The sequence below is a fragment of the Columba livia genome, chromosome W (assembly GCF_036013475.1).
Source record: "Columba livia isolate bColLiv1 breed racing homer chromosome W, bColLiv1.pat.W.v2, whole genome shotgun sequence".
Lineage (NCBI taxonomy): Eukaryota > Metazoa > Chordata > Aves > Columbiformes > Columbidae > Columba > Columba livia.
The window spans coordinates 22,794,622-22,816,672 of NC_088641.1; the positions used below are offsets into that span (position 1 = coordinate 22,794,622).

Sequence of the window (22,051 nt, forward strand, 5' to 3'; positions counted from 1 at the left end):
CTCGTGATGGTTCTTTTACCTTGATCTCAGAGCGCAAAATTAAGGCGACTAAAATGCCAAGGGGTTATGATTCAATCAAGCAGTGTTACTTTATTAATTTGCCCGTAAAGTGGCACGTGATAGAGAGAGAGTAAGAAAAAGAATAGGGGAAAGAAACGGGGAAAAGTAAAGGTAAAGATGAGAAATTAGGTTGTGTTTATCACCAGTCTAGTTCCAGAAGCGTCCCTCTGGTCTATGGGTCCCGTGGAGTGCGGCCGGTCCTCCATCGTGGTTTGGGATCCTCTGGTGGGAAGATCTTCGATGGTGTCCATTCTGGAGTCACCTTTTATGCTTCTTCACCCCCCCCCTTGTTCCCATTGTTTTCGCAGCCCAGGCTTGCACTGCGCAGGCTCAAAAGATTCATGCTTTCTTTTGCCAACGCTTACGTGTCCAGCATTCAGGGGTCTTTCTCTGGTCTGTTGGGTGACCTCAGGACCCTTGGCAAGCTTCTGGGCATGCTCCTTTTTGTTGGCCATTGTTTGAGGGAACAGGTGAGGGATACATGTAACTGAGGCAGCAGGTGAGAACACATTCTTCTGGACGGCAGCTATTGTTTCTGGGTTGAAGAGACCCTCATAACAATAGCTTTCAGGAGGCGGGGGCTGGTTTGGCTGGAGAAGCAGGCAAAGTCCATACAACAGCCATTGTTAGCAGGAGCCACCCCGTATTGGAGAAACAGTGAAACACAATGCTTCTCCTCGGGCCTCTCTCCAAGTCATTGTCCATCTCTTCTTTCGGTCTCAGCTTCAGTTCTCTTAAGTTCTTGATGGCGATGTTCAGGCAAATACTGCTCCATCTTCGGACCAACTCTCACAGCTGGGTAAATCACTTCTTTAGCACTCACAGCAACAAAGATGATTAAGGGAGTGGAGCACCTCCCTTATGAGGAAAGGCTGAGGGAGCTGGGGCTCTTTATCTTGGAGGAGACTGAGGGGTGACCTCATTAATGTTTACAAATATACAAAGGGTGAGTGTCACGAGGATGGAGCCAGGCTCTTCTCGGTGACAACCAACGGTAGGACAAGGGGTAATGGGTTCAAACTGGAACACAAAAGGTTCCACTTAAATTTGAGAAGAAACTTCTTCTCAGTAAGGGTAACAGAACACTGCAACAGGCTTCCCAGGGAGGTTGTGGAGTCTCCTACTCTGCAGACATTCAAGACCTGGCTGGACGCCTTCCTGTGTAACCTCATCTAGGTGTTCCTGCTCCGGCAGGGGGATTGGACTAGATGATCTTTTGATGAGGTCCCTTCCAATCCCTAACATTCTGTGATTCTGTTTAGTCCTGTGCAGCATTCTCAGCCTACAAAAGTGAGATTTTATGTCCAGTTTTACAGCCAGGCATGAGAACTGGTTCCTGGTTCTGGGTACATTATTTTCTTAGTGTCCTAAGCAATTAATTTGAGGTGTAGGATTACTCTTTATTTAAGTTTTTATTTTCATAGTTATTACTTTTCTGAAAAAAATTATTGAACCTTCCATTCTCCTCATAGTGCAGTATCACATGACTAATAGTTTAAACATGGGGGGAAAAGGAAATTCAGGCAGAAACTATAGAACCAAAAGACTACAACTGACTGACTTGTTTCTGATTAGTGTGATTAGCGTTTCTGATTAGATTGCTTGAAGCAGTAGGGAAGTGGATTTGATGACTCTCAGGTCCTCTAAGTCCCATTCCTAACTAAATTTTTTTCTCTTTTATTGCAGCCCAGAAGATGGTGAAATTCATCCTGAAATCTGTAGATTATACATCCAGTTGCAGTGTTGCTTAGAAATGTACACAACAGAAATGCTTAAGTCCATATGTCTGCTAGGATCACTGCAGTTTCATTGGAAAGGTATTGAATTGCACAAATATACAGATATTGATTTAAAAAAAAGGATCAGTCTTTTAGAGGGTATTCATGAAAGACAAAGCACCAAACTATAAAATGAACTTCAGCTACTGAAAAAAAATTGTATTTCTATTTCATTATCATCATTCTTGCAGAAGTGTATCACATTAGACATATATCACTTCTGTCCTTGTAGTTTAGAATGCTGAAATATTTTTTATAAGTGGTTCCAAACCAAATGTTTTAGCTGTCATTAGTCAGACCAGTGAGCAAGCTATCTTAGTCATTTTATTAGAGTAACTGCTGCAAAATGAAGGGTTTTGAAAAATTTCAGTTTATGCATATCATGCTGTTTTGTTTTAGGTCAGGTTTCAACACTAATGTGTTTGCTTTGTTATGAGCTTACAGGAGTTACAGACAGGGTGCCTTTTGTCCATGTTTTACTTGATATGAGAATCTATCTAACCAGACTGTAATTCCAGTCATGCTCAGTATTCAGAGGATGTTGGTAGGACAATAATTAAAATAGAAGGTAACAAAGAGCTTGACCTATAACACAGGTTGCCTAAAAATTTAAAATCCCTTTAAAAGTCCCTATCTTCTGTTTGATACACCATTGTTAAATAACTGTGACTCAAACTAAAGTGTTCTTTTTTTCCATTCCCTTTGCAGCATGAGAGTTTGTTTTGTTCCATTATTTTGAATGTATGCTTCTGTCACCATTTACTGCAGGGCGACAATAAACTGTGGCAGATGTTCTCTGTTAACCCTCCGCCTTCCCCACTAAGGAAAGGTAATAGGAGGAAAAGGGAGAGAGACTTGCAAGTTGGAAAAAGTTAAAAATGCTTTACTAATGCTACTAATAAACAGATAAAATAATACAAAATATACAAAACCAGTCTTGAATTTCCTGGAGTAGAGCAGATTTGCCAGCGGTGGAGCTGTCGTTGCTCCAGTGGCTGCAGGGCAGGTACCTGGAAGTCCTGGGCTGGACTCTGCAGTAAACCAGAACTGGATTCAGGGATGCAGAGTCTGGAACCAGACCTCAGATCGCAGGCACAACAAGCAGGGTCCTCTTCAGATGTCAGCCATGGTCAAAGAGAGCGAGACCTTCATGATCTCCCATTTCTAAAGGGTGTATGATGTGTATGGAATAGAATACTCAGTTGGTCAATTTTAGTCAACTGTTCTGTCTGCCCCTCCTTGCAAATACACCCCTCTCACTTATGGGTTGTGCAAAATTTATCAGCAACCTTGGCTACCATAGCAATAAGTCTAAACCTGGGCCTCTTCTGCATACCATTGCTGAGGCACGGAATGACCTTACAACCCTTGAGGTTATAAAGAAGGTATGTATTTATTTACGATGCCAGACAGACGGGGAATCATTTGACCTAATACGTGTTTAAAATTATAGTAGCTGTGAGCTTGGTTAAATGCAGTAAAGTGTTACATATTCATGAAAGTTTTAGGAACACCTATACAAATTCATAACCTGTCCCTGAGAAGGCGGTTCTTATTACAATGAGTTCCGGGAGACCATTTCCATAGTCTCCACCTCTGGCTCCTCCTGGTTGCAGCTGCGCAGTGATCGTGAACCCGGGTCCTCTTTCTCTGTACACAGTCACCTTTGGTCCAGTGTGATGAGTTGGTTAGGTCTCAGACTGCTGAGTTGGTTAAAACTGGTGTATCTCCTGTCCTGTGCCCAAGTTTCTGTAATCTAGTTCACCCAAGGATGCACCAAGGATGCACCCAAGGATTATCATTTTGCAAGGCGTCAGTGAAGTCCTGTTTTTCGTACAATAAGTTAATTTGTCAATTCCCTGTATCATTCCCCCCTTTTCTAAGAGGTTAGTAAAGTCTTTTACTAATGTGATGATTCTTTATCTATGTTTTATCTGGCCACAGGTAAGAAGGCTACTTCTACCTGAGAAAACCCATCTTTATCCTTAAACAGATTTTTAATGTTAATGCAAAAGTCAGGCTCCTGGTGTTTGTCTACTGTGCTGTTGAGTTCTTTTGGGGCAGCTGACAACCACATGGCTGGTGCTCTGGCAGAAATGGCATCTTCTGGGCTGCGACGGGAGCTTGCATTCTTTGGCGTGATGACCCTGCTTACTGCAGCTGTAGCATTTGTTTTCTCTTTTGGGTTTCTCCTTGCTGAGGTAGTAAGTGCCGTCCGGGCCGGTCACCCAGAAGGACCAAAAGGACCAAAGGGACCAAAAGGTTACCCAGAAGGTCCAGAAGGACCAAAACATATCAAGGTGGACATAACCCTGCTGGAGCAGGAACACCTAGATGAGGCTACACAGGAACGTGTCCAGGCAGGTTTTGAATGTCTCCATCTCCCTGAGATGGCACCAAGGATAAGTTGTTCCATTACTTTCCCAGGGATGGAGGAGAGGCTAACCGGTCTTCCTTCTTACCCTTTTTGAGGACTGGGGTGACGTTAGCTTTCCTCCAGTCCTCAGGCACCTCTCCCGTCTCCCAAGACTTGGCAAAGACGATGGAGAGTGGTCCAGCAATGACGTCAGCCAGCTCCCTCAGCACCCGCGGGTGCATCCCATCTGGACCCATGGATTTGTGGATGTCCAGATTGCCTAATTGTTCCTTAACCCAGTCCTCATTAACCAAGGCAAATTCTTGCACCATCCTGACTTCATATGGGGCCTCAGGGGTACGGGGCTCCTCAGGACACCCTCTGGCAGAGACAAAGAAGGCATTCAGTAACTCTGCCTTCTCTTTATCTTCTGTCACCAGGGCACCCACCTCATTCATCAGTGGGCCTACATTGCCTCTGGTGTTAGTTTTATCTGCCACGTATTTGAAAAAGCTCTTTCTTTTGTCCTTGACCCCTCTCGCCAGGTGTAATTCTAAGGAGGCCTTAGCTTTCCTAGTTGCCTCCCTACATCCCCTGACAACAGCCTTATATTCTTCCCAAGTGCACAGCCCCTCCTTCCATGATCTGTAAACTGTCCTCTTCCACCTGAGCTTACCCAGGAGTTCCCTGTTTAACCATGCAGGTCTCCTGGCTCCCTTCCTTGACTTCCTACGTGTTGGGATGCTCTGATCTTGTGCCCGGTAGAAACAGTCCCTGAACACTAACCAACTATCTTGGGCCCCTTTACCTTCAAGCAGCCTTGCCCATGGGATTTCCCCTAGCAATTGCTTGAAAAGGCCTAAGTTGGCCCTGCTGAAGTCCAGGGTTGCAATTCTGCTCGCTACTCTGTTCCTGCCACACAAGATCCTGAACTCCACCATTTCATGGTCGCTGCAACCAAGGCAGCCCTCAACCTTTACCGCTTCAACCAGACCCTCCTTGTTAGTGAGGATGAGGTCCAGCAGTGCTCCTCTTCTAGTCGGCTCCTCCACCATTTGCATAAGAAAGTTATCTTCAGTGCACTAGAGGAACCTCCTGGACAGTGGCTTGCTGGCTGAGTAGTCCTTCCAGCAGACATCAGGGAAGTTAAAATCCCCTACCACAACCAGGGCCTGTCATTGTGAGGCTGCTCTCAGCTGCCTGTAGAAGGCCTCATCAGCTTCCTGACCTTGATCTGGTGGTCTGTAATAGACACCCACAACAGTGTCTCCCCTGCCACCCTGCCCCTTAATTCTCATCCATACACTCTCAACTTGCTCCTCATCTGTGCCCAGACAATACTCAATACATTGTAGTCGTTCTCTCACATAAAGAGCAACTCCACCACCTCGCCTGGCTGGCCTGTCTTTCCTGAAGAGGACATAGCCATCCATGACCACGTTCCAGTCATGTGAGCTGTCCCACCATGTCTCTGTAATTGCCACCAGATCATAATCTCCTGCCCGAACACAGGTTTCTAGCTCCTCCTGCTTATTCCCCATGCTGCGTGCATTGGTGTACAAGCATTTCAGGGAGCGAGCTGAGCATACTGATTCCACCCTAGGGGGATGAGAGGCCTCCCAGTCCCCATCAGTTCTAGAGTGCTGCCCCACTGATGCAAGCCCACCTAGAACCCCATCCCCCTTCAAGTCTAGTTTAAAGCTCTCCAAATGAGCCCTGCTAATTCCTGACCCAGCATCCTTTTGCCCCTGTGGGATAAACCGTTCCCACGCATCACTGTGTGGACTGGTGTCCTATAAATCCAGCCATTATCAAAAAATCCGAAGCCCTGCCTGTGGCACCAGTCTCGAAGCCATTCGAAGCCATTTTTTCTTTCTCTCCTTGCTGCAGTTTAGACACAGGCAAGGCCATGGAGACGGGGGACGTTAAGTTTATCTTACAGCTTGGCACAGGCTTGTGATTTATGTTACAACACAGGCCTGTGATATTTTGCTTTCTTGTTTTTCCATTTAATTCCAGTCATAATACACTTCATATGCAATTCCAATTAGCTCAGGGATAGTTACGTTCCCCAGTCCCGTTTAACTATTGCAGAAGTCAGAAAACGACGTATTAAACATAAGTCCATTATTTCTATTTTCCTAGATCCAAGTCAGTTCATATTCTAGCCACTTACAGACCACTTTTAAATACAATCTCCCAATCTCACATCCATCATAACATTTAGTTTGTTCTTTTTCCATATCTCCGACTAGCACATAAATTCAATACGGATCAGAGTTTAGCAACTTAAGTCATTTCCTGTTCCCAAAATTATTAGATAACAATAAAAGCAAATTATCTTAAAGTACTATTTTCCAAGTTCTGCAGAACAACATTTAATTGCCACTAATTGATATAGCCCCACATTCAAACCACAAGAGAATACAATATCGTTTCAAACTTTCTTTTATCAGGTTTCCCCACTAAGTTACTCTAATGTGTAAGGATGCATCCTAAGAAGAGCAAGATGGTATTTTAGTATTTTAACGGAACCAGTTCCCATTTTGTTATTATGTCCCTGATTTCAGAGAGTGAAAAACATATCTGCATATACTTTCTTACATCGTGCGCACTGTAATTTTAACTCATACGTCACGTGACTTAAATCAAGGTGTTTTAAGCTAATATTCTGCTTTATACAGATCACATGCTAAAGCGTACCACCATAAACAGCAATTACTGTAAGTAGCACACACTCACACCGCTCACACAGACACGGCTGTTTGGTCTTACGATTTACAAGTTACTTTACGGTTTAGAATGGAATGCATAGAATGCCCGGGCACTTACAAAAGATAACACGCAGTTATAGAATAGTTATTCCTTTTTCACCATTACCTTTTTCAGCAGCTGAAAAAAATGATTTCTGCATTACCCTTCACTCTTGCTAAATTAGTCATTAGCAAAAGTCAATCCTGGCTCTCGGAATCGAGACGCAGTAATTGCAGAGTTGCTCAATCTACCCCCAAGATCGCTAGTGGCTGTACCCCAAACAGACAGCAACTCCCCCCATTTCCCAGGCACCTCTTCCCACTGCGGAACTGTGGCCACGTGTGAGACGTCTCTCCACGCCTTACTGGCTCGCCGCCAAATTCAATTAAATGCATTTAAATTAAATTTATTTCAACATACCTTATCCGCTATCGTGGCCGGAGGTCTTTTGTCTGCTCCTGCAATGAACAACGGGGACTGGAGATCTTTCCAAAAAAAATCTTCGGGGCGCGTCTAAGACATCCCTTCCCAATTGTTCAAAAAGGCAAGCAGAACACCCTCCTGGCTGGCTCGCCAAAATGAGGCACGGAATGACCTTACAACCCTTGAGGTTATAAAGAAGCTATGTATTTATTTATGATGCCGGACACACGGGGAATCATTTGACCTAATACATGTGTAAAATTACAGTGCCTGTGAGCTTGGTTAAATGCAGTAAAGTGTTACATATTCATGAAAGTTTTAGGAACACCTATACATATTCATAACCTGTCCCTGAGAAGGCGGTTCTTATTACAATGAGTTCCGGGAGACCATTTCCATAGTCTCCACCTCTGGCTCTTCCTGGTTGCAGCTGCACAGTGATCGTGAACCCGGGTCCTCTTTCTCTGTACACGGTCACCTTTGGTCCACTGTGATGAGTTGGTTAGGTCTCAGACTGCTGAGTTGGTTAAAACTAGCGTATCTCCTGTCCTGTGCCCATGTTTCTGTAATCTAGTTCACCCATGGATGCACCAAGGATGCACCCAAGGATTATCATTTTTGCAAGGCGTCAGTGAAGTCCTGTTTTTCGTACAGTAAGTTACACAGAGTAAAGCAAGGCTAGGCAATAGTGATGTGGGTTAAAGGGTTAGCTCTCTAAGTGTCTTTAGTGATGTGGGGTAGGGTTAGTTCTTTAAGTGTCAAGTGTTAGTTTTTTAAGTGTTAATTAGTTAATTGTCAGTTCCCTGTATCATTGCTACTCTTATCAGCTCTGAAGCGAACAGCATCTGAAAAACATGCAGCCAAATTCAGCAAATTGCAATTACTTAGAAGAACTTAGTTGAAGGAAAAATTCGCTATTAGAGAACTTGTCTTGTTTTAAACAAAACCAGGACAGCTTCCAAAAATTACCTGCATATCCCGAATGAGCCATTTTGGGGGCTGTCTAATCAAATCACTGCCCTCGCCACTAAACACAAATTCAAGTGCTCTGATGTCTCAGAGTATACTATGGACACTGCATTTGCTCCTACTCTGACAAAGAAAGTGTGAGAACACACAGATGACTTACAGTAGTAAGGAAGTTCACCTCACATTTCATACTAATGTGCAAGTCTCTCAAATATTTTGGATGACTGTAAAGTATAATTTCTCAGGTGGGCTTCTAGAAATTGTGTAAGTTGATCTCTGATGGAGCTGACTCTGGTGCTGTGTTTCCAGCACTTTGATGTCGATATTTCAGCTGCTTTAGGCACACTGCCTTTCGGCTGAACCTAACATAGTTGTATTGTAGAAATCCTGGTTCCCAACCATCCTTCACACACCGTATGTATGTTTTCCTGTTTTTAATGGTTGGCCCACATGTAATAAGCTACTGATGAACAAAAGGACTGTCGTGGTTTAATCCCAGCCAGCAACTAAGCACAACACAGCTACTCAGTCACTTCCCCCAGTGGGATGGGGGTGAGAAACAGTAAATGTGAGAAAACTCATGGATTCAGATAAAACCAGTTTAGTAGGTAAAGCAAAAGCCATGCACACAAGCAAAGGAAAACAAATAATTCATTCTCTACTTCCAATGGGCAGGCAGGTGTTCAGCCATCTCCAGGAAAACAGGGCTCCATCATGCATAACGGTTACTTGGGAAGACAAATGCTGTTAACTCCAAACATCCCACTCTTCCTTCTTCTTCCCCCAGCTTTGTATGCTGAGCATGATGTCATATGGAATATCCCTTTGGTCACTTGGGGTCAACTTTCCCAGTTGTGTCCCCTCCCAATTTCTTGTGCACCCCCAGCCTACTCACTGGTGGGGTGATGTGAGAAGCAGAAAAGGCTGTGTAAGCACTTCTCAGCAATAACAAAAACATCCTTATGTTATCAACACTGTTTTCAACACAAATTCAAAACATAGCCCATACCAGCTACTATGAATAAATTTAAATCTATCCCAGCCAAAACAAGGAAAAGGAGTAACTCGTATAACTTGAAGAGTTCTTTAAAATAAGAAGAGCAGTTCTGATCACACTGATAACTGTATTAGTGTGAAAATTTTCAGTCTCAGAAAGAAACAGCTAAGTCAGAAGAAGCTGATTACTTTAAGCATAATGACCATACTAAGGTATTTGTTGGCTAAGATATGTGCAGGCAAGTGTTTGGTGGAGCAATATGACAGGGTTTTAGTGCTAAAGTGATCCCTTACTATCCCTGTTGTTATTTATCCAGAAATTCCAGCTTATAGCAAAAGACAGATAAATATTAAGAGCATCTTATGGTTAAAAATCTGCCTTATGTATTTTCTGTCATGCTGAAAGATCCATAATGTATTTTTCACATCTAGCTATAGGATACATCTACAGACGGTGATACTTTTTATTGTGAAAATAAGAATAAGAGGTTTATAAATGCTCAATTGAGCTTCACAGTGATTTTCTCAAGCTGAAAAGAAATATATAAAATATGAAGAGACAGAATTAATAGAGCCATCGTATACCAAGATACCAGTAGCTGCTAAAATGAATCATCATTTGATGGTGGATGAAAAATTGGACATGAGCCAGCAATGTGCACTTGCAGCCCAGAAGGCCACTCGTATCTTGGGCTGCATCTAAAGAAGTGTGGCCCAGAGGTTGAGGGAGGTGATTCTGCTCCTCTACTCTGATCTGGTGAGTCCCCACCTGGAATACTGCATCCAGCTCTGGAACCCTCAGGACAGGAAAGACATGGACCTGTTGGAGAGGGTCCAGAGGAAGGCCATGAAAATGATCAGAGGGATCCTATAAGGAAAGGCTGAGACAGTTGGAGTTGTTCAGCCTGGAGAAGAGAAGGCTCCAGGGAGACCTTATTGTGCCCTTTCGGTACTTAAAAGGGGCCTATAAGAAAGAGATTACCACCTGATTTGTTCTATGATTCTATATGTGTCAGAGCATTCTATTTTCCAAGGAGCAGAATGAACCCATACATTTCTTCAATTTCTCTACTTACAGAGAATGGCACTGTGGTGTAGACAAAGTGCATAAATTTATCTCTATGAATGAAAGAGCCAGTAATTTCACTATTATAAAATATATTGTGCTGTTGCTAGTATATAGCTTTCTTACTTTTTCACCTGTTTTTTACCATGTGACGATATTAAAAAAAAAATATGTTTTCCTTGTCTATGAAGAGTACTACCTTAGAAACAGTGAACTTTTCCAGTATGTATTAACTTTGCTTAATTCTTAAATGTGAACATCTGCTGTTGTTCCCTGCATGTAATTTCTTGCTGTGTCTCAGTTCATCTGTGAAGGTAATATTTTTCTTTTGGATGTAATATTTTCCTTTTTCTAGTCCTCTTGCCTGTTGGATAAGTGGTTTGTTGGGTTTTTAAATCTCCCATGAGATTTCACCAATTTATGTTCTTTCTTTGGAACCAGCAGAGATTCAAGTAGAATAACATGCAGGCTGTTCTCACCAACCTGCAGCTAATAAATAATAGTGTGAGTACTGGTATCTTGACCAGACATATTCAAACAAACTATAGAACTGATAAAGCTAAGGCAGTGAGCTAATGATGCTCTTTTCCCAAGAGGACTTCGGCCAATGCTCCCTATTGGGAAACAGATGCTCTTTTATGAAACACCACATTGAAGTTTGAAGGGCTGAGCTCTGGTATTTTCACTGGTTTTTGCAGCACTGATCTTCTCATCTCTCCTTATCTTTTTGTTCTATTGAACAAACATTCCTACATACACTGTATAGTATATATCAAGCTTCTTGTACGGAAATTTCTTGCATATTTACAGTACTTCAGATTAACTTACCACTGTCATACAACCTCGTCTAGAAAAGTCAGACAGATGTAACAGTCACAGTGGGGTCAAAAGCCATAAATATTTCCAGCTGTGTTATGCAGTAAGTAAACCAAGATAAGTGCTCTCTAATAAATTTGTTTCTAAGATACATAGACCAAAAAATCCCAGTGCTGAAAAAACAGTATGATTGCAAAGTTCAACATCCAGAAAGTTTGCAAAGAACAGAATGAAACATGGCCAAGTAGCCTTAATTCAACCTTTTTTGTATCTATTAAATCTTTGGTTACCTGATCATATACTTTATTACTCCTCCTTTCCACACTCCCAAGAGTCCTGGCTAACTAACACACATGTTAATATTTACTTGGGCATTCATCTTTCTTTTATCCTAATTGTTCAGTGTCATATGTTGTATTTATTGCACACAATTCTGTTGTAAAGGCAGAATGTAAAGGCAGAATATCTTCAAGGCTGATCTCTATTCCCATACTCTCTGTCAAGGATTCCACAGACCTGCTGTAGTTTCCCACAGCCATGTAGTAGAAATGTTAAGCCTGAGTCATATACATTATTCAAGCAAAGCCTTTATTATTAGCTGACTCTTTAACTGTTTTCAAGTGATTGAGCAGAGGCTCTGAAATTGGAGGAAGGCTTCACGAATTGTTCACAATGCAACAGAATTTCTGGTAAAGAGCTCTTTTAAGTTGAAAAGAAATCTATGCCATTCATTCTGCTAAATCTGCATGAGCTTGCTTTTGTGCTAACAAAAAGAACATTACAGTCTCATTGCTTCTGTTCTCAGAAAAATGGGCTAAATAACCACTACTCTATTAGCAGTTCTTATTCTTACTGTTCTTTGTCAAACCTTACAGGAAGTAGTCAGGTTTGTCCTGATGTGAAAATTTATCAAATTGCAAAAATTCTAAGATGAAAAAACATTTCCTACTCAAATCCTCATACCACTAGTTTAAACATTGACGTTGTTTTGTCTGTTTTTAGAAGGTTTTATTTGTTTCTTTCTGAGAATGGTTTACTCCATTTTGTGTGAGAACTAAGCGGGGGAAAAACTTTAATTTCTCAATAACATCTGTGATGCACTCTGATTTGTAAATTCTGATTTATACAATGCTCACAAAAAGAATTTGTCCCATGCTGTACTTGCCACTACAGAAAAGGAATACCATCAGATGATCCACAGGAGGTTTGCAAGGATAAAAAAAGTCCCACCAATACTTAACTCTCATGTTCCATTGTCATGGTTTATGACATTTATCACATTCTCTCCCTGACAAAAGCCCCAGCAGATCTGTCATGAAGTCCTCACTCAATCCCAACACTGTATTTCATTTTCATATAGTAAGCATGAATTATGCAAGTGTAAGCATGGAAATTCAGAATTAAATGCGTATTGGGCTGTGAATGGTGGCAGTTATGTATTGCTTTTAAAATCATCAAGTACAAACTGCACATTTTTGTTTTTTGTTTTCTCTTAGTATTGCAGTAATACTAGGAGACATGAGTTGCAATGTTCTTTAATGCCAAAGTTACTTTCAGAATGTATGTTCTAGTTCCCTATTTATTTTGTTCTGTTTTGTCCTCTGGCTCTTATTTTCTGTCACATGTGAGTCACTGGAGTTTAACTGAAACTCTTCATAATACTAAGTAAAATTCTAAGTCCCTCACATGCCTTCATGGGATTTCTCTTAGTTTCGTTTGGTAGAAGTAACATATAGCAGCAGTATGATTAGCAGATTGGTGTGGTCTGCTCTCTTTCTGAACAGTTCTTAGTACAAGATCAAGCACAAAACATCAATTATATAATCTAAGCACACATTTTAATTAATAAATAATGGGGATACATGGGTTTTTTTATATATTTTAAAGGAAAAGAGCCTTGTGCCCCACCTAAGATCCTAGATACTAAAGTGGAGGGGAGTTCCGAAGTACCTATTTTAGAAGACACATCATCACCAACAGATATTCAACAGCATTCATGGCAGGTTTCTACAGATATTAAAAACACAGAAAGGTAGGTATAGAACTTCAATCTTAAATAAAACCAATTTCTGTCTAGGGTTTATTTCGTCTTTTCCAATTAGGCAGCCAATATTGCTACTATAAAAGATGTTAGTAAATTAAATAGCCTGTTAACATTTCTGTTACATTTAACATATCTGAGATCAACTCCTAGAAGAAGGGCAGAGAAGTGACATCCTTAATTTGACTAATTACCAGAAGATAATTGTCAAAAACAAAGGCTAGGAAATTATAGTGCTATCAGGCCAGGTTTTCTAAAAGAGGCAGCTTTTGTCTCATCTTAAATAGTTATTAGTTTGTACCTGAAATCTGCTGGCCTGAAATTCTGCATTCGTAAATTGAAAGCACAGAATCTAGTTTATGTCAGTTGTTTCTGCCCACCCATAGTTATGAATGTGGAACCCTTAGGAGGGGAGGGGAATATCATCTACAGTTATGTCAAAGCAGACTTCTCTTACTCTCTTAACTATGCAGTTGAAAGACAAAACTGAGACTCTTTAGTAGGGAATAATCCTGATGATGCCCAACATTTTTTTTTTCAAAAAATACCTGTTTTGATGATGTCGTATATTAAATTGCTGCTGAGATTTTAATGGTTACCATGTTTATTTATATAAAATAAAGTTCTGTTCTACTGAGAGAGTAACTCAGAGAATAAAACTGAGCAATCAGAAAGTCATGCTCCTTCATTTCTAAGAACTATTTTATATGTAGATGAATCAGGCAAGAATATATTGGGTTTATGTCCTGAAAGCTTTCAGACATTACAAGCCTGCACACAAAATTGATGGCCTGCCATCTATTTGTAAAACAGGAATCTTTTTGCAACTTATGGCCTCTCAAAATATATACGTATGTAACTTGCTTTATGAGATGATATTTTGTTATCATATTTTCTAAAATTTACACTTAATGCATGGGGAGCTTTTGTGACATGGCTTAACTATGTGTATTATAATTTCCTTATAAACAATGAAACACATTCATGGCACAAACTACAAAATGCTGATAAAGGGGTATGTAATGGTTTAAAGCAAGGCAGCAATAAACCGTGGCAGAAGCTCCCTGTTACCCCCTCACCTCCCACCACCCCCTTCCTTTAGATCGGAAAGATGATAGGAAAGATAAGGAGGAGAGACTTCAAGTTGGAAGGTTTTAAAGGCTTTTACTAATGCTACTAATAAATAGAGAATATATACAAAATATACAAAACCAATCTTGTGCTCAATGTGGAGCTGGTGTCACTCTAGCAGCGGAGCTGCATGGGCAGAGCTGGCGTGGCTCCAGCAGGTGCAGCACAGGGCCTCGGAAGTCATGGGCAGGACTTCACAGCAAACCAGAAACTGGTTGCAGGGATTACAGGGCCTGAGGCCTGGAGAATCTCAGGCAGACAGACAAGGTCCTCTCTGGATGCTGGCCATGGTCGAAGAGAGCTTGACCCTTGTGATCACCCTCTTATATAGGGGGTATGACAATTATGGGATGGAATACTTAACTGATCCTCAGTTGGTCAGTTTTAGTCACCTGTTCCATCCACCTCTCCTCAAACACACCCCTCTCACAAGAGAACGTGGGAAATCTTATCAGTCTTTCTTGGCTACCATAGTAATAAATCTAAACATGATCTTCTTCAGCATTCTGTTGGTCTTCTTATCAGCACCGAGTACAGGATCCAAGGAAAAATATGCAGGCTAAAACTCAGAAAAGTACAGGCACCTAGAATAACTTAGCTGAAAGAAAAATCACTAAAAGAGAACTGGTCTTGTTTTTAATAAAACCAGGACAGGGTATTAAGTTAACATTAGTAACGACTTGTGCTAATTTTAAGGCATATTGTGCATTTTGCCACTAGGATGACATCGTACCCACCAACTCATTTAACACTCAAGGGCCAGAATAGATCGTAAATTTGGACTGAATGCTACTAATTAAAATCAGACTGGCTTAAAAGTACTCCCTTATTAAATCTAGTGCCCTTTATTTGGATTTGCATCTTCTGATACATGTATTTGAACCAAATGTTTGACTAATAGATTTTTGTATTATTTAGTTTGGTTTATTGCTCCATTATTTCAGCAAATAAAGCTAGACAGATGGGGAGGAAGCTGCTTCCCGTAGTCTGAGGGGAATGAAGAACGATTTCAAGGTCTTGGGAAGGATGGTGAAAGACTCAGGGGCTCAAGTGATCTTCTCTTCACTCCTTCCATCTTCAAGTAACGATGTGGGATGCAATAGGAAAGTTCAGTGTCTAAATGATTGGCTCCAAGACTGGTGCTACAGGCAGGGCTTTGGATTTTTTGATAATGGCTGGTTTTATAAGTCACCAGTCCGGACAGTGTCAAGCGGGAAAGGTTTATCTCGCAGGGGCAAAAGGATGCTGGGGCAGGAATTAGCAGGGCTCATTTGGAGAGCTTTAAACTAGGCTCGAAGGGGGATGGGGTTGTAGCTGGGCTTGTCCAGGTGGGGCAGCGTGCTAAAACTGATGAGGACCGGGTGGCCTCCTATGCCCCTAGGGAGAAATTGGTGTGCTCTGCTCGCTCCCTGAAATGCCTGTACACCAATGCGCGCAGCATGAGGAATAAGCAGGAGGAGTTAGAATCCTGTGTTCGGTCGGGAGATTATGATCTGGTGGCAATTACGGAAACATGGTGGGACAGTTCACATGACTGGAATGTGGTCATGGAAGGCTATGCCCTTTTCAGGAAAGACAGGCCAGCCAGGCGTGGTGGTGGAGTTGCTCTCTATGTGAGAGAGCAACTACAATGTACTAAATTCTGCCCAGGAGTGGATGACGAGCGAGTTGAGAGTGTATGGGTCAGGATCAAGGGGCAGGCTGGCAGGGGTGACACTGTTGTGGGTGTCTGTTACAGGCCACCAGATCAGGCTGAGGAAGTTGATGAGGCCTTCTATGGGCAGTTGAGAGTGGCCTCACAGTCACAGGCCCTGGTTGTTGTGGGGGATTTTAACTTCCCTGATGTTTGCTGGAAGGACCATTCAGCCAGCCAGCCATAGTCCAGGAGGTTCCTCCAGTGCATTGATGATAACTTCCTCATGAAGATGGTGGAGGAGCCGACTAGGAGAGGTGCACTGCTGGATCTCATCCTCACTAACAAGGAGGGTCTGGTCGAAGCAGTAAAGGTTGAGGGCTGCCTGGGTTGCAGTGACCACGAGATGGTGGCGTTCAGCATCTTGTGTGGCAGGAACAGAATAGCAAGTAGAATTGCAACCCTGGACTTTAGCAGGGCTAACTTTGGCCTTTTCAAGCAATTGCTGGGGGAAATCCCATGGGCAAGACTGCTTAAAAGAAAAGGGGCCCAAGATAGCTGGATTGCATTCAGAGATTGCTTCTTCCACGCTCAGGATCAGAACATCCCCACACGAAGGAAGTCAAGGAAGGGAGCCAGGAGGCCTGCATGGTTGAATAGGGATCTGTTTGGTATGCTCAAGCAGAAGAGGAGAGTTTACAGGTCATGGAAGCAGGGGCTGGCCGCTTGGGAAGAATATAAGGCTGCTGTTAGAGGATGTAGGAAGGCAGCTAGGATAGCCAAGGCCTCCTTAGAATTACAGCTGGCGAGAGGGGTCAAGGACAGCAAAAAGAACTTTTTCAGATACATAGCAGATAAAACTAATACCAGAGGCAATGTAGGCCCACTAATGAACGGGGTGGGTGCCCTGGTGGCAGAAGATACAGAGAAGGCAGAATTACTGAATGCCTTCTTTGTCTCTGTCTACTCTGCCGGAGGCTGTCCTGGGGAGCCCTGTACCCCTGAGACCCCGGATGAAGCCAGGTCAGTGGAGAAGTTTGCTTTAGTTGATGAGGACTGGGTTAGGGAGCAATTAAATAGTCTGGACATCCATAAATCCATGGGTCCAGATGGGATGCATCCGCGGGTGCTGAGGGAGCTGGCTGAGGTCATTGCTGGACCGCTCTGCATCATCTTTGCCAAGTCTTGGGAAACGGGGGAGGTGCCTGAGGACTGGAGGAAAGCAAATGTCACTCCAGTCTTCAAAAAGGGCAAGAAGAAGGACCCGGGTAATTATACACCGGTCAGCCTCACCTCTGTCCCTGGGAAAGTAATGGAACAGCTTATCCTTGGTGCCATCTCAAGGCATATCAAGGATAAGAGGGTTATTAGGGGCAGTCAGCATGGCTTTACCAAGGGTAAGTCATGCTTGACCAACCTCATAGCCTTTTATGAGAATGTAACAAGGTGGATGGATGATGGCAGAGCGGTGGATGTGGTCTACCTTGACTTCAGTAAAGCCTTTGACACAGTCTCCCACAGCATCCTCACAGCTAAGTTGAGGAGGTGTGGTCTAGACAATAGACTAGTGAGGTGGGTTGCAAACTGGCTTAAGGAGAGAAGCCAGAGAGTGGTAGTCAATGGTGCGGAGTCTAGTTGGAGGCCAGTATCTAGTGGAGTGCCTCAGGGGTCAGTGCTGGGGCCAATATTATTCAATATATTCATTAACAATTTAGATGAGGGAATAGAGTATACTATCAGCAAGTTTGCTGATGACACTAAACTGGGAGGAGTGGCTGACACGCCAGAAGGCTGTGCTGCCATCCAGCGGGACCTGGACAGGCTGGAGAGTTGGGCGGGGAATAACCTAATGAAATTTAACAAGGGAAAGTGTAGAGTCCTGCATCTGGGCAGGAACAACGCCAGGTTCCAGTATAGGTTGGGAAATTACATATTAGAGAGCAGTGTAGGGGAAAGGGACCTGGGGGTCCTGGTGGACAACAGGATGACCATGAGCCAGCACTATGCCCTTGTGGCCAGGAAGGCCAATGGCATCCTGGGGTGTATGAGAAGGGGGGTGGTTAGTAGATCGAGAGAGGTCCTCCTTCCCCTCTACTCCGCCCTGGTGAGACCACATCTGGAATATTGTGTCCAGTTCTGGGCCCCTCAGTTCAAGAAGGACAGGGAACTGCTAGAGAGGGTCCAGCGTAGGGCAACGAAGATGATTAAGGGAGTGGAGCACCTCCCTTATGAAGAAAGGCTGAGGGAGCTGGGTCTCTTTAGTTTGGAGAAGAGGAGACTAAGGGGGGACCTCATTAATGTTTGTAAATATATAAAGGGTGAGTGCCATGAGGATGGAGCCAGGCTCTTCTCGGTGGCCAACAATGATAGGACAAGGGGTAATGGGATCAAGCTGGAGCACAAGAGGTTCCGCTTAAATTTGAGAAAAAACTTCTTCTCAGTGAGGGTGTCAGAGCACTGGAACAGGCTGCCCAGGGAGGTTGTGGAGTCTCCTTCTCTGGAGACATTCAAAACCCGCCTGGACATGTTCCTGTGCGACCTCACCTAGGCGTTCCTGCTCCAGCAGGGGGATTGGACTAGACGATCTTTTGAGGTCCCTTCCAGTCCCAAACATACTGTGATACTGTGATACTGTGATACTATACTGAGAGCCATTCCCCATTCAGTCTTCAACTGCTATTCTATTGCATCTCTTTCAACTTTTGTTTCCACAGAGATATGAGAGAAATCAAAAATCTTTTAAGTAAACTCAGGGAGACTATGCCTTTACCACTGAAAAATCAAGGTAAGTTTTATATTTTCTTCATGTAAGGAAAATTAAGATAATGAAAGCTTTTACCTTCCATTAGATCTGAAAAATCCAGGGTTTTTTTGTCAGAAAACACAAAAAGAAAAATCTAGGTGAAGACCCTTCCCTACTGAGTCAGAATTTAATATGTTAACTTTGTCCTTTTGAGTTTCACATGAGGTATTCTGGAAATTTATCAATATGATATATGTCGATAAAATAATAGACTTTTCCTGGTGACATGAAGGCAGCAGCTCAACTAATTCCCTGTGTCAGGATGCTTTCTTTTTCAAAGGTGATGAAGGTGTAAATTGCACAGACTATGATAGGGATCCTGCTGAGTGATACAGTTTGCTTTACCCCTGCAAGGCTTGTAGATTCGGTGATAAGACACTGACCCTATGCAGAAGAGATACATGCCTTGAGACTGCTAAAAGCTTGCTTTTCCCAGTAGTCAGCTATGAGGTACCTTATACACATTAGCATCCAGCACTTAATTTTTCTTTTAATATTCTGAGACCTTTAATAAATTAAACCTAGAAAACAGTATAAGTAAATAGAACAAACAAACAACTTTATAGGTAAAGAATAGAATAGAATAGAATAGAATAGAATAGAATAGAATAGAATAGAATAGAATAGAATAGAATAGAATAGTTCAGTTGGAAAGGGACCTACAACGATCATCTAGTCCAACTGCCTGAACACTTCAGGGCTGACTAAAAGTTAAAGCATTTTATTAAGGGCATTGTCCAAATGCCTTTTAAACATTGACAGGTTTGGAGCATCGACCACCTCTCTAGGAAGCCTTTTCCAGTGGTCTGGTCTGTAACTTTTACACTGATTTGAATTACAAACATGGTTTAAGAGAATGATTATGAGATGACTGAATGGCATTGAATGAACTGATCTTTACAAGACCTGATCCTGCTTTCAGTTAAATGAGTGGTTTGCTGTTGATTTCAGTGACAACCAGAAAGGAGTTAAGACTGTAAGCCTAAAAAGCCTTTACATAATGTTACTGTTTAGAGACCCGTGTTGTTGTTTGGTTTGGGGTTTTTTTGCATGGAATTCTCTTAAGTGACAGCAGGAAAGTTACTTTGCTAAGAAATTCAGAACTCTTACCTATGTTCTTATAGTTAAGTATTACAGTGGTGTCTAGAGCCTACAATCAAAATTAGATCCCTGATGTAACAATAGTAGGAATGTAATGAAGCATAGCTCTTAGCCTGAAACCATGCTTGAAGATGGCTCAAATTCAAAGTAAATTATAAAGATTTTTAGATATAGTTTGCTGATATTGCAGGAGTTTACATAAGTATAGGTAATAATATATACATTTTGTATACAATTTGTATTAATTTAAAATTAACATATTGTGCTAACTTTCCCAGACAAGCGCTTTTAGTCTTGATGTGCCAAGATGTTCCGATGTTGGAGTTTTAAATGGAAATTCTCACCGATGTGCACAACTGATCACTCAATGATTTATTTTTTTTTAATAAGCCAGAATTTAGCCTTAGGATCAACATTTCCAAATTTGCATGTCTTCAAGTTCTCAAACTACTTATCCTTAGGTTTTATTTGGACCCTAATATTATTCATCCATGCAGGAATATTTTGGCTTAGGCCTCCCATTAATGAAGGTGTGATTTCCTTTAGGTTTCATTATTGAAGTAGTATTCTCCTTGCAAAAAATTCTATTGCATTATCATGGAGATCCTGATAATTACCATTTTGAGACTCTTATATACAAAAATCAGTTTATTATTTGTTCTATGCCTAGAAAAATTAGATCTGTTACCTGATCTTGTAAGTGCTGTTAGGACATATAAATGATATAAAGTCTTTTGTGTGCATGTGTACATGCTGTATTAAAATGTGGGTTTTTTTCCATCACAGATGATAGCAGCCTCCTAAACTTGAATCCTTATCCATTAGTAAGAAGACAGAAGCGAAGATTCTTTGGATTGTGTTGTCTTGGCTCAAGTTAAAAGATGAGGTACAGAAACACCAAGAAAATCATAACTTTGATGAAACCACTATCATTTGACCATTGAAAAGATAAACATTACTACTTTTGAATATTAAGTATATTTCTACACTAGCCTATTGTTTTTTCTCTTCTGTTCCATCCTTCTTTTCAAAATAAGGGTTTTAATAGTCTAAAGTTATGGTGGTCAAGAACCAGCTGTGGAATAGATCTAACATAACTAAGAAAGTAAAACTTTTTAAAGTATATTTTGCATGCTTACATTCAACCACTGAGAGAAAAAAAACACATGAATTATGGATAATAGATCATTTTAAAGGTTTTTTATTGTCTGAACTACAGCTAAGTTTGTACATAGTAGAGTACTCTTATTAGTATCATATTAAAATACTTGATCATATTCTAACAGTCTTAAAGCATAGAAACATAACAGCAAAAGTATTATAGTTCTAAAACATTTAAACAATATTGTAACAGAATTTGCACAAAATTTCCAGTTGCTTTTTGTGCTCTCGTTCATATATAGTCTTCCGCTGTATCTCAGTTTAAAAGCTTCATAGAAAAATAATTTATGATATAAAAACCATATATGAAAATACTTAGAACTTGTAAGTGCAGAGAAATCATAATACCTATGTACTGCACAATGTATAAAAGTAACAGATTTCCTTTTAAATTGATAGTATCTCTGCAAACTTTTGGAAAAAATAAATAATTTATTAAAAGAAGGTGTATCAAAATAGTGTAAAATACAACACCAACCCATTTTGTTTCCAAAAGAATTTATAACATTATGTCTGCATACCACTAAGTATTAACTCTTATAAGGCATGCCAGAATTATCTCAGACTGTAAAATATTAAATTATATACATTGTCAATAAAGTTTTTTATTTAAATTAAATGTTATCTTGTTTCTATGTATATATCTGGAATATATATATTTTTTTCTAATTATGTTTTCAGAATACTACAAAAAGTTTTGGTAAGTTTTCCATTTCAAGTTGTATGTTTGCAAAGATAGACAAAAATATGATGAATACATAAATGCTTAAATGATAATTAGTAGCAGCAAGACATACGAATAGGTCAGACTCATTGTACTGATATTTCAGGATGATAGGCAAGACACCACAACTAATCTTGTGCTAGAGTGCAATGCTATGAAACCCATAACAAACTGTACCATATAGAGCAGGTCACCATACCATTGTAGTCAGTAATACATGAGGAAGGTGACTATGAGCT

At 41.3% G+C, this 22,051-nt stretch overlaps 1 protein-coding gene across 2 annotated transcripts in view; it reads left to right on the forward strand.

The window, feature by feature from the left end:
• LOC135577191 (regulator of G-protein signaling 7-binding protein-like) overlaps positions 1–21,707 on the forward strand; it is a 62,170-nt gene extending 40,463 nt beyond the window's left edge. For both annotated transcript variants that reach the window (XM_065045045.1, XM_065045046.1), the window contains 4 exons: positions 1,747–1,877; positions 13,106–13,250; positions 18,738–18,808; positions 20,714–21,707. In XM_065045045.1, the coding sequence (XP_064901117.1) occupies positions 1,747–1,877; positions 13,106–13,250; positions 18,738–18,808; positions 20,714–20,805 (439 nt within the window). In that variant the 3' untranslated portion in view covers positions 20,806–21,707. The remainder of the gene's footprint in view (positions 1–1,746; positions 1,878–13,105; positions 13,251–18,737; positions 18,809–20,713) is intronic.
• Positions 21,708–22,051: the final 344 nt, after the last annotated feature.